Source organism: Fundulus heteroclitus, chromosome 18, assembly GCF_011125445.2.
Source record: "Fundulus heteroclitus isolate FHET01 chromosome 18, MU-UCD_Fhet_4.1, whole genome shotgun sequence".
NCBI lineage: Eukaryota > Metazoa > Chordata > Actinopteri > Cyprinodontiformes > Fundulidae > Fundulus > Fundulus heteroclitus.
In genome coordinates this window covers 2,598,273-2,616,136 of record NC_046378.1, presented here as the reverse complement: position 1 = coordinate 2,616,136, position 17,864 = coordinate 2,598,273, and the positions used below count along the sequence as shown (strand labels likewise).

The 17,864-nt window shown below is 40.8% G+C and overlaps 1 protein-coding gene across 1 annotated transcript in view; it reads right to left on the bottom strand.

The window, feature by feature from the left end:
- Window positions 1–15,356, bottom strand: part of lrrc75a (leucine rich repeat containing 75A) — a 77,249-nt gene extending 61,893 nt beyond the window's left edge. Inside the window, exon 1 of the mRNA XM_036149768.1 lies at window positions 15,078–15,356. Within this exon, the coding sequence (XP_036005661.1) occupies window positions 15,078–15,332 (255 nt within the window). The 5' untranslated portion in view covers window positions 15,333–15,356. The remainder of the gene's footprint in view (window positions 1–15,077) is intronic.
- Window positions 15,357–17,864: the final 2,508 nt, after the last annotated feature.

Here is a 17,864-nt window from a genome sequence, read left to right as displayed (position 1 = left end):
TAATGACGCTGTACGGCTCAGTCAGGTACTTCTGAAATCCAAATTAATAGTGTAACATTAGAGGACTGTTTGGTTGACAGTATGTGGTGTTTTAATCACTGAACCGGCACCCATCGCCAAATTTATTCATCTAATAACAACAACAACAACAACAACAGGATAAATGTATCCATTTGTACCCTCTGTTTTATTGGCATTATCATCCCAAATTTGCAAATGAAATAAATCAATGGTGTGCTTTGAATAATAAACAAGAGTGACTAACTAAATTAGTAACACTTGATTGAAACAATTAATGCTTATAAAATGCAGAGGGGACTTCTACAAAGACCAGAGTTCTGGCCAGGATGCTGCAATAATAAATTATCGTACATTTAAAAATTAACGTGTCTATGACCACACATAAACCGCACTGGATTATAAGGCGGACTAAATATTTTTCCCATGTGTGTAATATCACTCCGCCCCTCCACGTACACAGCTTTCTATTGAAAGGGAGAGCTATCTGTCTCTGGAGGACAGAGTAGTTGGACTACACTGCCCTGTTTCTAACATAAGGCCAAAATAAACTCAACTTTTATAAACTTACTTGGTTTATTGTTGCTAGCGCGTACTCTGGGCATGGGCTGCCTTACATGAATACACTTCTAGTTTAGACATTATAGTCAGGCAGTCTTGTAGACAGCTCAGGGGCAGAGAGGGCCATTTTTATTTTATCATCCTGGGCTAAAAAAGCAAGGTTTGAGTGCCACTAGGGGTCTATCTCTGCACGTACCCGCTGATGAGCCTCGACCTGAGCGAGGCCTGAAGCAACACGGTGGGTTTCAACGAACTGCTGTGGTTATGCCTTTGAGCCGGGAAGGTTGAAGCCACATAGCTGAGTTGGTGAGCAGGTGTGAAGCGAGGAAGCCATGAACAGCACTCCTAAATTCTGTTGGAGGGTGGCCTGATCAGATGTACTGTGAAAGACTGAGGGGCTCATCTTTTAAGTCAGGTCACTGAAACATCTTGTGAGAAGGACTAAAGATTACAAAATCCCAACAGGAACAAAATACTACCGTATTTCTCGGACCAGAAGGTGCACGGTAAACTAACGTTTCTAGGTGCATCTTTGTCCACATATAAGGCGCACTGGATTATATAGGCACATTGAATATTCTTCCCAAGTGTGTAATATCACTCCGCCCCTTCACGTACTCAGCTCTCTCCTGAACGGGAGAGCCATCTGTCTCTGCCGGGAGGACAGAGTAGTTGGACTACACTGCCCTGTTTCTAATATAAGGCCAAAATAAACTTCACTTTTATGTTGAATTGACTTACTTGGTTTTATTGTTGCTCGCGCGTACTCTGGGCATGGGCTGCCTTACATGAATGCTGTTCTAGTTTCAACATTACAGTCAGGCAGTCTTGTAGACAGCTCAGGGGTCCGATCAGGTAGTGACACAGTGTACCGTAATGCTCCGAATAACATTCAGCGGAGCGGCTATGATGTTTACCAAAGTGCTACATACACATTTTACCAGACTTTTGAGCACATTGTACCACATAAAATCAGTCAGTAAGCAAAACGATAATCATATATAAAGGCACACCGGATTACATGGCGCACTATTAATTTTTGAGAAAATGTAAGGATTTTAAGTGTCCCTTATAGTCTGAAAAATATGGTAACAATATCTTCCAGATACTACAGACTGACGTGGCCTCGAAGCCTGCAGGTTTTCGCTCTCCTTGTGATGCCACAATTTTCTGCTCTTAAAACTGATTCAAACCATTACTAGTACCCAATACCTTAATCCTGCAGACAGTTTAGGCTATTACGTGTACGTAGTGTACATGCTCATAGTATACGGTTTTGCAGACACTTTATTAGCACTTCAGTTGCAGGACTGACTGATAAGCACCACGGACAGAGATGCTCAGTCTCTTCTGGAAAGCTATGACTCACTGAGTTTTCCATGCTGCCTGTTGTTCTGCGTAGGCGGGGAGGCGTATAATGACAGCAGCTTTGAATTAATGACATGCACGTATTAATTGGCTGCTGTATTTTCAGGTTTGAGTGACATCAGGAACAACACAGCAAACAGGAGAAACCAACAATTAGCCCATCAGCAGATGTCTGAGGGCACGTTTTGGTACTAAACTAGGACTGAAATAACATCCTAGTCTTCTGGCAGTCAGTCATCACAGACCTCAACATCAGGTGTTTGATTTTTCTATTCAAACTACTTTGTATTTTACCACACCTTCAAGTAGAGTTAAGGTGTACAAATCTTTGAATTGTATTTTTTTGTGTGCCACCAACAGGTTTTACAGCTGTTGCTTTGAGTTTGATGAAATTCTTATTAGTGTCAGCATTTAGCTAGAATGTGTGATGGAAATGTACAAGGGATACAAACAGACAAAAGACTCATAAAAATAAATAATAACCATGAATAAGTGTTTAGGTGATTTCCCTTACAAAAAGTGTAAGAACTTGAAATGGTGGAGAGTATTAGCTTACAGCTTAACTTAGCTTACTTGAAGCGTCCAGACGTCCTATGCAATCAGCTTTCACTTCTTAAATCATTTATCCTGCTGTGTTTGTAAGCCAAAGTCAGAGTTTTAATGTTTCTGGTCAGTGGCATAGACCTCAAAACACAATATGGCCAACATAGTTATTAAAGTAGTTATAGTCGCTGTATTAGAATCGTTTGTCGCTGCCTGGGGCTTTTTTAAATCCAGGGCAGCATTTACATACACATTTACCAGGCTAATTTCACTTTCCTGGGGCTTTGGTACACTTCCGAACTTCATCTGTGCAGTCAGTTCATCAGGATTATGAGATAATTTTTAATTCTGCTTGGACTTGTCAGGAGCGGCAGAGACCCGCTGATAGGCTGGTCTCTCCAGGGAGAATGCAGGGGGGAAACCCCCATTGCTGCAGCGTTGAATCGGACAGCCTGTGATTTCCAGCAGACTGGATTGGTTTGTTGCAGCTGAAAAGTTAATATAAACTGTTTACTAAGTTTGTGGGGAATATCTGCATGTAACAGATATCAAATGTGAAAATCTTGCCTGGATGTTTTCTGCATTTTAAGTTAATTATAAACTGTTTTGCCACAATTCTGTAATTAGATTGATATTTTACTACTAATGATCAAACGTCCTTTTATTTTCCTTGTGTACAGAAAACACACATTTCCCTAAGATTGACTATTCACCTAAACCTAAATTGGTGGACTATGAACTATTTTATTATTTACAAACCACAAATGGGCGCACTGTATTTAATCACCTAAATCAGATTGGAACAAAGTGGCTCTGCTTTTCTTCCGTGGGAGGGGGAGTAGAGAAAGTGGAGCCGAATCTTATATTGAATATATCCTATAACCTATAAAGAAAATTTAGCTCTCATCAAAAGTCTGCGGTATTGTATTGAACCAACAGCTTGGGGCAAAATTTAACAATTCACTTGCACCTCAAGAACAAAGTAAACTCTTGATGACAACAATGTCCAAGTTTTGGACAGGGAGAAGAGATGGTTTGAAAGAGGGATGAAAGAAGCCATCTTGGTCAAAACAGAAAAGCCATCACTAAACAAAGGCGGACGATTATGCTTCCAACTCCCCAGTGTTTACAGCTCGATCCTCCAACTTATTCCAAAGAGAATACATCAGCATTCTCATCATAATTCAGGTGACCAAGTGCTCCACTCACACCAAGCAAAACCTTTAACGACCCAGGACAGTGATGGGTGGGTCATTGATTTGCATCTGACTTAGAATGTGCCAAGGAGGATGGGCCTCCATGTCCTTAAAAACAGCAGCACATCAACTACAGGTTGCTTAAGTGCGAGCCACCAGAATGGACAAAGACTCCTGGATTGATGTCGAAATGTTTCCAGAAAGAACTGCGCATAAAGTCCTGTTGCCTCCAATTTCAGCCTGTTTGCTGTTGCGATGACCGGAATAACAAAATTTAGAGTAATGAATACTTTTGAGACCTCTGGCTCTGACTGTAGTAAAATGAAGCGAGAAGCTGTTGTCTTGTAGCCATTTCCCGACATGTAAAGACCAGAAAATATTTGCATTACTGGAAAGCCTTGTTCTCTTGTCTTTTCTGTTTTGAACAATGCCTATAAGAAGTGAGCGTCGGTGTTGACATATTATACTCCATGGAATTGAGTTTTAGCCCTAAGTAAATCTATTGTAATTATCAATTGTATTATAATTGTGTCATTATGAAATAAATAATGAATTTTAAAAGTCCTTTTAAATAGACTTTTGCATGTTTTCAATCAGATGTCTCAATAAGTACAGAAGGTGTGCGCTGGTATATTACACAATGTGACCCAAAAATAGACTTGTGACCCCAAATATTGGCTTTTGGTCAAATGTACATGGCCTCATATCATACTGTTATTAAAAACCTGCATTAGGTTATGCACTGGGACTATATATTCCCCAGTCAGTCTTTAACAACTGAACATTATGGCAGACTGTTAGCAATTCTAGTCCAGATGGCACGCCTCAACGTTCTTATTAAAATTCAGAGTTGAGGTAAAACAGCAGCATCAGTAAATAGTATATTACCCATTTTTTACACGCTAAACAATTTGGAATGCTCCTCTGAACTGTTTTTCTCTTATTCTTCTAGTCTGTACAAGTATGATGACTAACATCCAGGCAAAATTAGTTTATCTCTGGATAACAGAGCTGTTGTCTACTCCTATATTTGAGACACATATGGTTTTTACAGATTTTCTTCCGTTCTTTCTAATTATCAAACAGATTTTAGTATCAAGCAACGGATCATCTGAATGAATACCAAATGCTGTTCTCAAATTATTTTATTTATAAAAAATTAAAAAAGTTATCCAGATCAACCTGGCCCATTCAAAATAAAAAGTGGTTCTTTTAATATAATTATTATTTGAGGGCAACCCTTGAGGGCAACAATGGCCATCAAACTTTAGAAATATGCTATAGTCTATCACTGTGAGGAAATTTTGGTCAACTGTTCTTTGCAGATTTAAATTTTTTTCAGCAAAAAAAAAAAAAAAAACTCAAGGGATTTTGGCCGCTTCAAAACCTTCCTTTTGTCTCAGAGGCAGACTTGCTTATGTGCTTTGGATCATTTGTATCACTGTCTGCATGCATTAAACAAAGTGAATTTTAACGTCACAAACTGATGGCTGGACACGCCGTTTCCAGAACTCATGGTTCCATCAATTACAGGAAGTCGTCCAGGCCCTGAAGCAGATCAGCATCATCACACTTGTGATGTCGGTATGATGCTCTATTTCTGAAAGGCTGCTTTAGTTTTACAACTGATGTTCCAGGATGCTGTAAGGTCTAAAAAGTTCTACTTTTTTTTCCCTCTTCGGTCTGCAGCATAGTTTCACAAAATTCTTTGGGATCATCAAGATGTTTTGTTGCAAATGTGAGATGGGCTTTTATGTTCTTTTTGGTCAGCAGTGCTTGTTCCCGTTAGAACTCTCCCATGGATACAATTTCTGTCTAGTTTCTTTTTTATTGTTGAATCGTGAACTCTGAACTTAACTGAGGTAAGCAGTGCATTAGATGTTGTTCTGGGTGGTTTGTGACTTCCTGGATGAGTCACCGTTGCCCTCATGGATTAATTAGTGTAGACGTCCCTCTCCTGGGAATGCTGACCACTGCTCCATATTTTCTCCATTTATGGATGATGGCTCTCAGTGTGGTTGTTGGGAGACTCAAAATCTTAGAAATGACTTTGGAGCTCTTTCCAGATGAATAGATGTCAAGGATTTTTCCTTAGTGTAGTGTGTGTACTGGTACTTGCAGTTGAGCGAGAATACGTTTTTCATATTTTACCACCAAAGTGAGGACCCCTTGGTGTTTAGGACGAAAGTGTGGTTAGGCCATAGAAAGGGTTGAAAATGAAAGGAAGGTCCTCCATCTCTTATCTTCTCACTTTTTTTCCAGGCTAGGTTTAGGACAAATGTGTAGGTTTAGGTTGGGGTTAGAGTTAGGTATAAACTGGTAAAGGTTAGACAGGGTTGAAAATGAATGGAAGTCAAGGTATGGTTTTCAATAAGTAAAACAAGGATGTATGTATGTACAAACACATGTATGTATGTATGTATGTATGTATGTATGTATGTATGTATGTATGTATGTATGTATGTATGTATGTATGTAAAGTGAAGACCTTTTGTCGGTCGTCACTTTTATTCTGTAATAGGGGTTAGGTTTAGCACTATGGTGTCAATTAGCTTTAGGTTAAGGTTAGGTTCAGGGTTATACGATAGAAAGGCTTCAAGATGAATAGAAGTCTATGGGAGACAAGGTACGGTCCTCACTATGCACATTAAACAAGGATGGGCATATGTGTCTCCAGTGGTAAAATAAACTAAACTAAACCAATGCAGGAAATAAACTAAAAAAATCTTGATTTGTAATAATAAAATATTGTTTTATTTTGGTTTAGTTTGGAGAATGGCACTAAATGATTAACTCAAACCCCTTCATGAATTACAAATGGCAAAGATAAGAGTTTTCTTGATAGGGCTAGATTTTAACTGTATTCAGACACTCTCACAGTAATTGATGCTTTCCAGAAAATAGTGCAGTCTTTAGTGTAGTCCCCATCAACACTAAAAAGAGCGGTCAACATCAAAGAGCTGGTCTGAACCCAGTTCATCCTGAACAAAGAGCTGCAGCCACACACGGCGAACACTGAGACTGAAACGCAGCCCCTTTAGTTAATAAAAGCGAGTGGTGTCCGGGGCAGGAGAACCCATTTCCATGAACGCAATCAGAGCATTCTCACAATCCACTTCTGCTGAGAGGCAGCTTCGTTGAGTCAACATTATTTTTTAATCGCAGAAATTGAGAAAAGCACTTCTGTTTGGGTTTTCATCCATTCAGAAAATGAGAAAATCTATTCAGTCTGGCTCAATGGCACACGGCTGCTGCCAGTTGCTGTAAGTCATGGTTTACATTTCAAAAGCTAACCAGATATATAATTGATAAGGAACCCAAAGCCAGCACAAGGCATGAGTGACCTAAGCTGCTGCTTAGGGCCCCCAAACCATCAGACATTTTCCATAAATGCTTGAATTTTATTCATTATTAAACAGCTACAGAGTGTTTTTACACATAAAGCAGAGATACAGGATAGATTTGGATGCTTACCAATAATATTTTTTAATCCCCTCTTCCCCTTACTACTCCCCAATCAGCCTCCCTCTTCAGGCTGAACCTAAGAACCAGTAGGTCAATTGACAAGGTTATGCATTTAAACTCCCCCAGAAAGAAAGGTTTTGGGAAGTGAATTAGCCTAGAATCATGGTTCAATGAACGTACTCAGAATGGGAAAAAGGAAAACAGTATACACACATAGTATAGACACACACAGAAGAGCTTATAATCTTGTTATTAACAAGATAACTAAATGGGTTCCACATTGATGCCCTTTTCCACGGGCTCCGTTTGGCTGGGCTTTGTTTAGCTCCTCCCACTTTACGAGTATTTCGATTGTGTTTATTTTCCGACCGGGCTGGCTTTTTTTCATTCCTGCTCAGGAGGTAGTACAACCAGAGCTGAGCGGGGGTAAAATACGATGTGAGCAGACTGCTGTTCACTGAATGGCTGAGGGACGAGGAGAAACTAGAAGGTTTCTTGCTGAGGAAGTGCAGGAAAACCTGAAGAGCAACAACATTAATATTAATGAATAGAGTGGGTCAAAGTGAAATATAATTTCACTATTTACAAACCATGAACCAGGCCTGAAGGAAACAAAAGAAAAGAAAAAGGGCACTTCAGCTTTCTATACACAGACAGGTGTGCTGCATTTATTAACTTTAATCAGCTCCACAGTTCAGGGAGGCTTTCTCTCATCTTACACACACTGAAAGTTTTTAAGTTTTGTCTCTAAAGAGTGCCGCCGATAGAACCACCGTATGGGAGAGGAAGGAGGACGCAGAGAGGAGCTGCCACTGTAACAGACTGCTGCAGCGCCAGCTCTGGATCTAACCCAGAGAACACCACGCCCAATCAGCGCAGCGCGAATATCCAATTTCCAACCTATAAAAATAATTCCACTGCAAACAAAAGTCCACGGATTTACGCTTTAAAGTCCTTATTGCCGTTCTCGCATTGACTGAGGCAAAAGCATCCTCAGGAAGCCTTAGATTTTAACTCTGTAAGGCAAACTTTGGAGCAGATCAGACAGTCTCGTCTCCCCTCTTCGCTAAAGCCACCCCCCAGGAGGTGTTCACCACCTTCTGGCTAAACCGGGTCTGTGGAAAACCAACAGGAAGAGAAAAAAGCTGCGGCATGGTGAGTAGAGTCGTGAGTGGGTGAAAATGGCAATGGAAAAGCGGCATTCGTTTGCAGAAATATGACAGAACCGGGTTCCATACAGAAAATAATTCTTGGTTGGAGCCCCTGAGGCAGTATTTTATTTTCTCCAATTGGAATATTGTATGTCATGTGTCTTGCACTGAGGAGAGGCTTCCATCGGGCCATAAAGCCCTGACTGGTGGAGCGCTGCAGCGATGGTGGACTTTGTGGAAGTTTCTCCCATCTCCCTACTGCATCTCTGGATGCAGTAGGTTCTTCTTTACTTCTCTCACCAAGGCTCTTCTCCCACGATTGCTCACTTTGGCTGGACGGTCAGGTCTAGGAAGAGTTCTAGTCGTCCCAAACTTCATCTATTTAAGGATTATGGAGGCCACTGTGTTCTTAGGAGCCTTGAGTGCCAAGGTTACAAATTATTTTGTAACCTTGGCCAGATCTGTGCCTCGCCACAATTCTGTCTCTGAGCTCTTCAGGCAGTTCCTTCAACCTCATGATTCTCCTTTGCTCTGACATGCACTGTGAGCTGTAAGGTCTTCTATAGACAGGTGTGTGCCTGTCCTAATCAAGTCCAATCAGCTTAATTACACACAGCTGGACTCCAATGAAGGAGCAGAACCATCTCAAGAAGGATCAGAAGAAAAGGACAGCATGTAAGTTAAATATGAGTGTCACAGCAAAGGGTCATCATACTTATGACCAAGTAATATTTCAGTTTTTCTTTTTTAATAATTTTGCAAGAATTTCTACATTTCTGTTTTTTTCTGTCAAGATGGGGTGCTGAGTGTATGTTAATGAGAAATAAAATTAACTTTTTTGAATTCAGCAAATGGCTGCAATGAAACAAAGAGTGGACAATTTAAAGGGGTGTGAATACTTTCTGTACACACTGTATTTCTATTGTACTCTATTATTAGGGCTGGGCGATAAATCGATTTAATCGATTAATTCGAATTTACAATTCTTTAAGATTTCATTTTTGGAAAATCTGGATTTTATTTTGCCAATACACTCATTGGGTTTCCATGAAGAGAACAGCATGTGATGCTGAATATATGTTTAAGCAAATGTATTGTCAAAATATTGTTAAGTGGGAACTTTTTTTTGCCATAATTCGAGGTACTTCATTTACTTATTTACTTTTTTTTTAACTTAGTTTGAAGTTCACAAGTGCAGTGAAGCCTGTTCTTAGCTCAATGTGTAAAACCACTAGCAGCAAATATTTTGTCATATTTTCAATGTTTATAATGGCACGGCTGCCATCTTGTTTTACAAGCATGTTTCACAGCTTGTTTTTAGTTGCACTTTGAATCCAGGTCAACTCCCTGACGAAATGCTTGACATAAAAAGCAAGGTTTTAAAATAATTTCTTTAATTTCTTTTAATGAAACAAAAAGGAGGAAAAAAAATCGATTAATCGGATTTGGTATGATAAAATCGGAGATTTATTTTTTAATCCATATCGCCCAGCCCTATCTATTATACATTTACTGAGGATACTGATGCATTTGATTTGGCAGTTTCAGAATAGATATATCAAAAGATTTCACAGAGATTAAATAATAAATATTTTTACAATTCAAAGGAATTGGCAAATTTATGTTGTAAAAGTGAAAAGAATAATCAATATTTTTTTCCATTAACAGAGTTATAATCTCAGTTTTTTGTGTTGGAACTCAGCTTGTTCACAAATACATCTCAGCAAATGTTAACCCATCAGCCACGTTTGCATTTAAGATCAGCCAATTAAACCGGGCCACCTCGCCCAGATTCCACCATATCTGCATTGAAGCGCTGTTTTTAAAGGTTTTGACAGGAAGTGGGAACCCAAATCAAATTCTGCTTAAGGCCCGATACAACCTTGGCCCAGCACTGAATAAACCCGTCTGAGCTGCACATATTGTTGGAAAAATAAATAAAAGCTGTATTTTGTTTAGGTGGCCATGTTCTACACTGCCACCATGTCCAATAAACCAATTCAAGCAATCCGAAGCTGAAGGTTGAGAAGGAATGAGAAGAAAAAAGTATCAAGTTACATCTGAAAAGGTCACAGGCACATTAATGGCTTCTTTTCACTATGTAATTGAGATGTTTATTATTTTTTTCAATGGTGTGAAACATATAGCTGCACCGTATACTTCTATCAAATATTCTGAAAGCAGTCTGACAATACTGTTTCATAAATGGCAGAATGATCAGCTGTCTATGAAAAGCTCTACACTTTATTATTGCTGCTAAAGTCAAACTGCTCAAAATTCAAATGAAACATTTCATGAAATGCAGCTAAAAAAAAAAAAAAAGACAAAAATAGGGGAACTGCTTCACTGCATTATTCTGTGCTGTGTTCACCTTGGAAAGTGTGGAAGTTCAGACTGCTCTTTATATGAGAAAAAAATAATCTGATAAAAATATAAAAAGCATAATTTCATTCATTAACCTGTTATGACCAGCAAAGGGTCTTTTTTGAGAAGTTTTGCTGAAAATGGCATGCTTAAATCTAATTACATTTTAATAAGCAATTACAAACGCCATGTAAATAATCTTGGTTTAAATTGAGATAATCTGTGGAAACCAAATTTACTATGTTTAACAAAAGGAAGTAAAGTAATAAACCTACAAAAAAATAATAAATTTTATCCCCTAGAACTGGGGGCTGTTGGGTTTAAGATGGGAAACATAATTATGTAATACCCTAGTTTATATCATATATATATATAATATAAATTGCACAGCATTTTTTATCACCTCCGTTTTTGCTGTCAACTAGATGTAAAATTAGAGTGATTGACTAATTGAAATACATGCACAGAATTTACAATTTCCACAAATATATCCAAATTATACATATTACTAATTAACAGATTATAGATTATATTTAGTTTGAATTAACCATGGTTACGTAAACTCTTTTCGGTTCGTCTTTTTCTCAGATAGACTAACCACACACCAGCTCAAAATACGAAAAGTAATGGATTGAAAAAAAAAAGACAAAGTTTAAGCAGTACAAGTAAATTAACAGCTTAAAGTGACTCTGCCCTCAACAGAAAATCTCTCTAACTGTAGTCTTTGCACCAGTCAAGATAGTTTAAGGCATAATTTGAAGTATTCCCTCCGGTCTGCTGCCCATTTCCTAATAATACTAATTTGTCTTTGACCATTGTTGTTGTTTTGTGATCTAAAACTGGGAAATCTACAGGAGTTTTTTCTAGAGCTCACACAAAGATTTGCAACCTAAAAAGCTGCAACCTAAAACTTGCAGACCTGACAGAGTTTAGGCCTGTTTCAGCACTCGATCTGGAGCCCCTGCAGTCATGCTTTAATATTCACAGCAAACGGCACATGCTTATTGTTGGAGCTTCGCTTTCTACGCTGGAAACAGAATTTAATCAGAGATGGCTATTCCTCAATAGTCGGTATGATGGCTTGGTCTCTGTTTCCTGCTCTCTTTGCCATTAGTCAAGGATTATACGCATAGGGCTGGTCGGCACAAGAACAGACAAAACATCCGAGGCAAAGGGTATTTCTGGTAACAGCTGAGAGATTAATCCATGTTGTTCAATGAATAGGGGCAATCTGTGATAACCTCACTGCAAAAAGAAAACTAAAAGAACTAAAATAAGTATATTTGCCCTTGATTTAAACAGGTAAATAAGATGATTTGCCAATGGAATAAGATTTTTGCACTTAAAATAATAATAATTCATCTCAATCATCTTATTTCAAGTGCAGTATAAGCAATTATCGTAGTTTAGGGTTCAAAACAGTCATTCCATTGGCAGATCATCTTATTTAACGGCTCAAATCAAGGACAAATACACTAATTTCAAGAAAAATGTTACTTACTTTATGTTTATTTTTTGCAGTGCTGCAGCTGGACATGGCTATTTCCAACACCAGGTTATAGAGCATTATGGTTTCAAAACTGCTAAAATACTATTTTATAAGGCTCCTAAGGTCTAAAGGTCTTTTAAATAGAAAACACCAGGGTAACCAACGTTTTCTCCAGCTCTCATGAGCATACAGTAACCCAGAACTGCCCCTCCCCAACCTGCTGCTACACTGTGTTTCAGTGTTAGTCTTTCTACCTAGATGTAGGTTTTTCCAAGTTTCTACACAGGAATAAAAAATTAACACCTAAAAGTCTGAATTCCATCTGGGAAAGTCAGGGGACGCGGAGTAGGGTTGAGTTCAGTTTCAAATATCCAGGTGCTGTGTGTAAGAAACATGGTTAAAGTACTTTATTTATTATTATATTTGACATATGTGAGAAATATATTGTTACCGGCTTGTGTTGCTAATAATAGCCAGCAAGAACAGCAATAGATCTCACTGTTCCCTAAGCAGGCTGTCCTCAGGTCAGGTGTGATGTCATTCCCAGCTCTTAGACAAACACAATGAACACCTCCGCAGGCAGCAACACTGCTGTGAATCCAACTCAGCATCCTGCACTTCCACAACTCACAATCTCCCTCATTTTCTTTACACAACAAAACAAACAAAAAGCATACTGTTATATAAGAATATCAAATATCTGCACAGATTAGCGCTGTATGCGAAGTCAAATTCCTCCACTGTGCACACAATCATGGCCGATTAAAGATGATTATTTCTCTTTAGTTCTTTGCCTCCTCTCCACCTCTGAGTGTGCAGCAGATGAACCAGCGCGTCATCGCCTCCTAGGATGCTGTAGTGAAAACTACTAAAAAAGGTCTTTCAGTGGAGCAAAGTCATTTAGGGGAGCTAAAAAAAATGATGTAAACAGGAGTGCATGCTTGTCCTCAATGTGCCAGCTGCTCATAAAGAAGCACATCAAGCCCTTAAGGCTACGCTGTCTGTTTTAGGACTATAGTTGGGAAAGTAAAAATTTGTAGTTCAGCTACTGTTACGCAGCTGACTGCAGACTGGCTGCCTGAGCAGGACCTGACCTTGAATAATAATAGAATGCTTTTTACAGTGTTTACACAAAAAATGTATTACATGACCAAATTCTTTTTACTTAAAGGGGCCATGACAACAAATATATTTTTTCAGCTTTCCCCCGCGGTGAACCGGAGCTGGCAGCCAGCGGCGTAACATTAACGTACCCAACACTTTCACTGAGGAGGGACATTCGGCCTGGCGTTATTTTTTTTTTATGAAATTCTGTGGAGAAGTTACATATGCAGCAATATCAACTACATGAAATGGTCAATACAGTGATGTCATGGCACCTTTAAAAAAAATAAAGGCAACAGCTGACTGACCGGCAGTGGGGGCCAACGGGTGGGGCAGCACTCTGCTGCTCAAGGTTTCCTTAAGGTGCGTTCACATTGAACGTGAATGTGTCAGGCCGAGCGACAGATTTACATGATTTCCCTTTGAACAGCGAGCACAAGTGGCGACATTGTGGCCCCGGTGTGAACGCACCTTTAACATAGATCAGAGGAACAGTATGACAGAGGATTTTGACACCGTACATTTTTAAAACATCGATATATCAACAAGCCTAACTAACTTAACCTTGCCTTCAAGATGAAATGTCACATGAGAATCAATCTTCTACTGCTCCCGTTTCAACCGTTTGTGGGCGAACCGAAGACGGTTTGGGCCAATCGCGTTGGAGTATTGTGGTTTGAGTCGGGACATACCAACTTGTGATGAAAGCAAGAGCTGCCGAGCCCACAGCCAAACCAAGATAAACATGGTGGCGCAGGAAATGACAACACAGACGTGAAGGCTGCTGCTGCTGCTATCACATCTGTTTTGTCAGAATCCACAGTTTTTTATTTGAAAGAACAGCAAGAAGTGCCTGCTGCTTACATTTTTATTTGATACCGTGATTGGCTGAAACCAAACCTTGGTAGGCGGGTAGGTGTCACTAGGTGTCGCTTCCCCCAGTCGGCTTGGAAAGTTCTGCTGAACTTCCCTCCTTTCTCATGTAAAGTGTTACACATTAACAATCTGGGCTGCCGGGTTACAACTAACTAGCTAACCAGCCAACAACTTGCTGATGCTCTCAGCATCCCTCAGTAGGAGCAGAACCAGTAAAAACGGGATGATATCCCAGGCTTTGAACCTAGACCCTTTTGTGTGAGATCACAAATCCAAATGTTACTGATTACACAGTTTTGCACCATAAATAACACTGAACTGAAAAATAATAATACATTTAACATTTTTTCAAATACTGTGGTATTTTCCCTCAAGGTTACCGTACTATAAGAATCTCCCATGCTTACTTGCAGGATAGAGTCTGCCGTTCATCTCTCCTCACTCAAACATATCTAATCAGCCTGACTTCTCCTTATTTCTCTCCATACAGCAGACACCCTCCCCTCCTTTGACGCTCTCCAACTTTTCCCTTCCAAGCTGTTGCACCTCCATTCTGCTCCATCCCTTTGTGTCTCGCCCCACCCAGTTTCTTCCAGTCTTTTAGTCTTTTGCCTTCCTGCTGTAGCATCGGCAGCAGCCAGCCAAGCCCAGGCAGAGTCAGGCTGTAAATCAGAGTACTGTTCACAGTTCAGCAGCTCCCACCATCCAGGAGGGGAGGTGGTCATTTTACTAAGCAGGGAGGGCATTCAATCACTCACTCAGTTCATTCAGTGTCAACAGGCAGTGTGAGTCTGGCGTTTGCTTCAGCATCAGTACAACAAAAACTTAACACAAAGAAAAGAAGAGATGGAACAAAAACAGACACTGATCAGAGGTGCTGTTATCCCTGGAGGGGCCTTCTCACCCTTCAACACCCATTTCAACAAACACGCCCGCATCTACCTGTCTGAGCGTCCTCAGCATCTCAGTGGCTTCGTCCTGCTTCCCCTGCTTGGCCATCATCATCATCTCCTGGATCATCCCGATCCGGCGCTGGTACGGCGGCGGCGGCGTCGTCCCCCCGCGGTTCAGCCGGTCTCCAGACTTCAGCATCAGGGAGGCCAAGATGTCCCCCCTCTCCTTGGTGGGAGTCCGTTTCCAGCTGTGTTGAGGACTGGCCCCTCCGGGCTCCTGGCCTTTGGACTGCTTGGCCCCCATGGTGCTGCCTCAGCGTGAACTGTGATAACAAGGACACCGGTCCCACCGAGCAGTCATGCAGAGCAGGTTTGATTAACGCTGGAAATGTTCTGTTCATTTAGATCAGGCCAGCAGCAGGTCACAGCCTTTTAAAACCAGGGGAGCTCACGTTGGGAAAGTGAAGGAGCATCAATGAGGGGGAGGCTGAAACAGCTGGAGAAACATCACCGGTGCTGCAGCAGAAGGGAATGGAGCAAAGTGGCAAAAGAGCCAAAATAGTCCGAAGTTGTTTCCCGTTTCCAGAGAGCAGCTCAGGTTGGGAACAGATCGCAGGATGCTGCCTGCAGCATGGCCGCTCAACGTGACCCCAACAAAGTCAGGGTGTCCGATCACTAAAGTCGGCTACAGTTCAGCGCCTGGCCCGCGGCATCCTCCCTATCCCGAACACAACTCCCGAATATTCAACGCGCCCAGCGGCGATCCCATCGCCTCGTCCCCTAAAAGCGAACCCTCTGTCCTGGGCTAGCGGAGTCGGAGGAGGAGGTGCTGCGTGAGGCAGGGCATGGCAATGTTTACACTGCGGATCAGCCTCGTCCTTCTTCGCTCGCAGGAAGTCATGCGTTACCTGCATCGCACGCAGCGCCCGCCCTCCTCCAAGGTTGAAGCTCCATCCGCTCGGGAGCAGCGAGCGGGAAGCGGGCCGCCTCAGCGTCTCGGTCCTCGGGCTGTGCAGCGGCCGCAGCTCCGGAGGTTCGGCTCTGATGGTGGGGCGAGCCTGTGGCGTCCCCGGCCGGGAAGTGGACTGTGCATCGCAGCCTCTGCTCAGCTGAGAGGGGGGCGCGCGCACAGGCGGTGCACGAGCACAACTCCTCCAGCACACTGAGATGTGAGAGAGAGAGGGGGGAGAGGGAGCAGCAACACGGCGGAGCTGGCTGTTTCTGGGAGGCTCTCCACCGACTTGCTCTGAAAACACTGCGTTTTATGGCTGCGCTGCACATCAGCAGTGGTGCATGGACTGTAAGGATGAGTCACACTGTCTCATTTTTCGCTGTCTCCAAGTTAAGCTGACAGTGTTCCAGTTATTTTATTCTGCACAGGGCCGATCCAAGGTTATAAGAGGCCTCCAGCAGAGTCACATTTAAGGGCCCACTTCCGGTTTGCCCCCCCCCCCCCCCAACCAACCACTACAGCACCACAGAAACTGATGGTGTAAAAGCATGTGTTTTGGTTGACAATTAAATCAGGGATTTTACATTATTAATTAAATATCACTTCAAAAAAAAAAAATATTCACAAATCAGTACCTTAATGTTATTTTTTTCAATATGTGATTTCTATAGTAAGCACAGATTCTAAGATAATCCGGCTTCCACGTTCAGTGTAAATTCAAGAAAAAGGAGCCAAGGTTAATGTCGCGTCACTACACAAAAAAAAAAAAGTAATTTCCAGTTTCCATTTTTCTAAGCTTCAACCAACCAACATTTATTTTGCACGATTGTTTTTTGTTTTAAGCATTCAGAATTTTATTCCAGCCTTTCCTCCTTTGAACAGTTATACATGGGTCAAGAGATTACTTTGCTGTTACATGGTGCCACATCAACTGAACTGAAATATTTATATTATAGGAGCAGAGGCGTTGCCATGGCAACGTGAAAGTGAGCAGCTGCTATAAAACACGACATTAGCATCTAATGACAGCTTTAGCATCTTATAAATGTGGTTAGCATAGCGAGCATTTCAAATACAGTAACCTGTGTGTTAACCTCTACATTTTCTATAACTGAGAAGTCTACTCAATATAAAAAATATAGATCACACCTTGACAAAAAAAATTTCTAGCCCTGCTGATGCTAGTATTTGGTCTGTTAAAACTGGGTTTTACTCTTTTTAAACAAACAAACAAAAAAAAAAAAGATTGGTTTACATTTTAAGCGATCTTTAGCATAGCAGCAATCAGCATTCTTACCTAGTCTCTGTGTATATTCCCTAAAGACTGCAAACCCTCAACGCTAAGATTTCCTGACAAATCTAGAATGTTCTGTAAGAGGTTCAAAGCTGAGAGACAAAAACCCTGAGCAGTTTTACTGTATTTTATTCAATCTTCACAGTATGTGCTCTTTCAGCTTACTTATACCACGCAACACCTGAACCAAGAAAGGTTTAAGTGCTTTTCCTGTAACACTGTATTAGCACAATGACTAACTTCCAACTTCCTAATCATAAAATTAAAATCCTCAAACATTTTCCCATTAGTTTATGCCTTATAGTGAGGTTTTACATTATTATCAAGTTGCCTAGAATTAAACTTAAACATCCTATAAGATTCTGAAAAAAAAAAAAAATCATGGGAAACCATCTGGTCAATGGAATGACTCTACCGACCTCTGGTGGTCATTATTAAAACTTCAGATGAAAAGGGTTTAAAAATTGTAGTAAACCTGTTTTTATCCTTCCAGGGCTTTATAAAACACTGATTTAACAACCTCACATGATATTTTTTTCAATTTGCATAAACCCATACAAAGAAAATAAAAACTCACAATAAACCCAGAT